This window comes from Plasmopara halstedii (assembly GCF_900000015.1).
Source record: "Plasmopara halstedii genome assembly, contig: Scaffold_525, whole genome shotgun sequence".
Taxonomy (NCBI): Eukaryota; Oomycota; class Peronosporomycetes; order Peronosporales; family Peronosporaceae; genus Plasmopara; species Plasmopara halstedii.
This window is the reverse complement of record NW_020187445.1, coordinates 1,396,155-1,400,182: the sequence shown is the minus strand read 5'-3', so window position 1 is coordinate 1,400,182 and position 4,028 is coordinate 1,396,155. Positions and strand designations below refer to the sequence as shown.

General features: G+C 51.4%; 1 protein-coding gene across 1 annotated transcript; it reads right to left on the bottom strand.

The window, feature by feature from the left end:
- Nucleotides 1–2,577: 2,577 nt before the first annotated feature.
- On the bottom strand, nt 2,578–3,291 carry PHALS_10909 (uncharacterized protein; the record flags this gene model as incomplete). Its single annotated transcript, XM_024726415.1, has 1 exon — nt 2,578–3,291. The coding sequence occupies one exon, from the start codon at nt 3,289–3,291 to the stop codon at nt 2,578–2,580; it is 714 nt and encodes a 237-aa protein (XP_024577094.1).
- Between the last annotated feature and the right edge of the window lie 737 nt (nt 3,292–4,028).

The window sequence follows — 4,028 nt, the reverse complement described above, 5'->3', positions numbered from 1 at the left end:
TCAGCCATCGCATCGCGAACGAGTCGCAGGACACTCAGTCTGGTAGACAGGAAGTCATTGACTTGTATACAGACAGTGAAGTGGATGAAATCAGCTTGCCGCTCGGCTATTCCTACCCTATTAAGCCTTGAGCCATGGGATGGTGGCGTCAGCGGGACGCGAGGATGAACGATCCCGTTCACATAGAACGGCGTGTAGCCGGTAGAAGTATGCACTGCGTTGTTCAGAGCAATCGTCACAAGTGGCAGCATGGCGCTCCAGCGCTTCGACGTGTCAGCGCAGAAACTGTGAAGAAAATCTTCAACAACGCGATTCAAGCGCTTAGTCTGACCATCGGTCTGCGGGTGGGCTGCCGTTGACATAGTCAACTTTGTGCCTAGTATCCTGAAGATTGTCGATCAAAACTTCCCAGTGAATCGTGGGTGTCTGTCAGAGACAGTTGAATTTGGAAGTCCAAGTTGTTGGAATATACAATCCACAAACACTGTCGCTGTACCCACACCGTCAATGGTGTCCGGCACTACCGCAAGATGGCAATCTTGCTAATCGGCCCACAAAGACCACCGTGTTGCCGGCCGAATCCTTAGGCAGGCCAAACACAAAGTCCAAACTTATGGAGGGTACCGGTAAATGGGCAGCGGTGCCGCCGCATTCGGAGAGGTATTCACCCTTTGACACGTCTCACATGTGCGCACATATGTACTCGTCCACTTGCACAGCTTGGGCCACCAGTAGTGGCTACTCACAGAGCTGTATGTCTTTTCACGTTCAAGATGACCACTGAGTGGGGTGTCGTGTGCTCATAGACGATACGGTACTTCAAATCCACGTCGTGGGGAACCACAATTCGTGGCGAACCGCCGAATTGGTGATATAATACAGCAACCCGTTATTCAGCAAATATCAGTGTAATCGTGCGCACAAACGCGCCAACAATTTCTTGTCCGAGTTTCCAAGCTCCTTGCTCCCGACAGCCTGTAACAGCGCTACACACATACCATCACTCGCGTATGCTGCGCGGAACAAAAATGTCACTGACGACGTCACCGTCTTGACATGAGTAAGCTCATAATCTGGTCTGCGTGATAACACATCAGCCAAAGCATTCTGCTTTTCCGGCTTATACTTCACCTTGAAGTTATACTCTGCAAAGAATGAGAGCCACCTGGCCATCCTTTGCGAGAGCTGAGGCGAGTGAGTCGCAGTGCCTAGTGACGTATGATCGGTGTAGATTACAAGTGGCTTTTGAGCCAAGCAGGCGCATATTGAACTTGACAAGCTTATACTCATCGCAAGCAATTCCTTGACGTGAACTGGTAGTTCCTCTCCGCAGCCTTAAGCTGGCGAGATTCGAACTCGATCACTCCATCTCGCCCCTCGGTGTCTTCTTGCAGCAATGCACAGCCGATGGCAAAGTCCGAAGTGTCACAGACGAATATAAACGGACTCTTAGGTTCTGTCAACACCAGCACTGCTGCGTGGGGAAGGCTGTCTTTGGCCCTGTCAAAAGCCTCCCGATACTCGGTGTCTCAACACCATTCCGCATCTTTCCTAAGGAGATTTGACGATGGCCGCGCCATTTCGCATATTACGCACTATACTTGTACTTGGAGAGGCCAAGCCACTTGCGCAAGTCTTTTTGGTTCTTTGGAACTGGCCAGTCCGCAATGGCCTTGACCTTAGCGGAATTTGCTCAAAGGCCACGCTTTCCAATGAAGCACCCTAGAAAGAGGATTGCTTTAGCACCAAAGATGCACTTTTTTGCATTAGCATACAGCTTATTCGGTTTCATGCACTCAAAAACCGCTCTCAAAAGAATGATGTGGTTTTTCTCATCTGTCCTCCCGTGCCCCGCACGACTGTGGACGAAGATGTCGTCGAAGTATGTTGGTGTATACGGTCGGTGGGGCCTAAACAACTGCGTCACAAGACGATCAAATGTTGCTGGTGCGTTTAACAGCCCTTGTAGTATTATCAGCAACTCCCAGAGCATCCCGCTCGGAGAACCGACCGCTGTCAGCAAAATATTACTCGCCATCGTGAGCAACTGGTAATAACCATCGACCAAGTCGGGTGCACTGTACTTTGTACAGCCACCCAATATTGTCCTGGAGAACATACTTCCAAGGAATCGGCGTCTGTGCCGGAATGGTGGCAGTGTTTAGCTTGTTGTAAGCGTAAACGATAAGCCACTTGCCGTTCGGCTTTCGGACACAAAACATGGGTGTCGAATGGGAAGACTTGCTCTCATGCACCATTCCTGCGTCGTGCTTCGCACGGAAAAAGGCGTCATTGACGTCACACTGCTCCTTGGGCAAGGGCCATCGGCGTGTGACGCAGTATTTTGTTCCCAAACCTAGTCGATCTCATTACGCACACCTCGGTCCGGGCATAAGACCGACAGCGGGTCTTTGGAGACAACATATTGAAATTTCTCTACTAAAGGATAGTACAGATCCGAGGATCAACGACCCACTTCGTGCGGTCAGCACCCTCTTGGTGTCCTCCAGGACAGCTTCATCTAAAAGCTACGACGAGTTAAATTCCGTGTTCGGTCGTATTTCTGACCCCCTCGGCTTATCCGCCTGCCTTCAAGGCACCGCCAAACTCTTCGAACGACATCTCGTCCAGCTTAAGAGGAGCATCTACCGCGGAAATAGCCTTCAGTGTGACGTCGCCGTCTTCCTTTCCCGTCATACCGTTGACAAGGGTGTATAGCTGTGTGCTATCGTCTACGGTAGACACATCCTGATCAGGGTTGATGCTCTGCGTCTTGCGAATAGCATGCGGCATCTCCGTCTTTTCTCTATAGAGACGTCTCATCGAGACCAGTGCGAACACGCATTTAGCATCGTCCAGTTTTTCCACTCCCTGCCCTATCGAAACCTTAATGATATTTACAACATCCGACGAAGAGTTACTATTTCCGCAGTCTTCGTCCAGTGGATACCGCGTCACCTCACGCGAATTAGAAGGGCCTTGCCCAAGATGCCTCGGACCTCGTCCGCCATGCCACTCTTGGCATGCACCAATTGCTTCGTAACGTGAGCAGTGCTTAGTAGTTTTCGTGTCAATCCACGGATCAGCCCACGAACCGGTGCTCGACAACTCGGATACTCCGATATCCAGCACATCGACCAACTCGGTCCAGTGCTCGCGCCAATAGCGCTTCTGCGTTCTAGCAGAGGTGGGTTCATGACTCACCAAAATCCCACCAAGAGACGTGCGCGTAGCACTCAAGGTCTTCGACCTCGAATCAATCCATGGATTATGGTGTTCCAACCATGCCATACCAAAGATAGGGTCATACCCTGCATCAAAGTCTTAAGCAGCGTTCCACGCTATCGGAGTCAAGAATTTTGACATCGAGGTCCACAGGGATCCCGGCACAGTGACACAAATCCCGTCGCTAAAAGCGAACAGTGACGGTGTCACTCAACCACGCTTTCAGCGCCTCTGCATACAGCTGACTTCCTTCGATCGTGAAGCGTCGAGCATAATTGCTTGACGCCCCGGAATCGATAAGGATATTCCATGGCTTCTCAAAGCCTTTCACGAGCAAGGAGCTCTTCGGGCTGGGCCCTGTTGCCCTCTACAGTAGGACGCCCACGCCTACTGAGGGTTGTCGTTCTCCGCGACTAACCAGACTGGTAAGAAGCGGGACGTCGGCTCGATGAACATTGACGCGCCTTGCGCAGGGGACAACCCGTCCGAAGGTGACGGATGTCTCCACATACAAAACACCGTCGGATGTACGAACGCTGCCCGGCAGCTCGGAGTGCTTCCCCCTCTTTTTAGCTTAATTGAGATTCATTGGCTTAGACCCACCCGACGAGATCTGAGGGTGTGCAATCTTACCAAGTCGAGCCGAATTAAACTGAATGTGGCATTCAATGCCACATTCACCGCTTCTTCAAAAGAAGACGGATACACACGGAAGAATTCCATTCTGGCCACTCTAGTGGAGAGGCCGTCCTCAAAGACGATAACTGTGACCGCGTCGAGGAGAGGATCGGCTGCCATCCCGA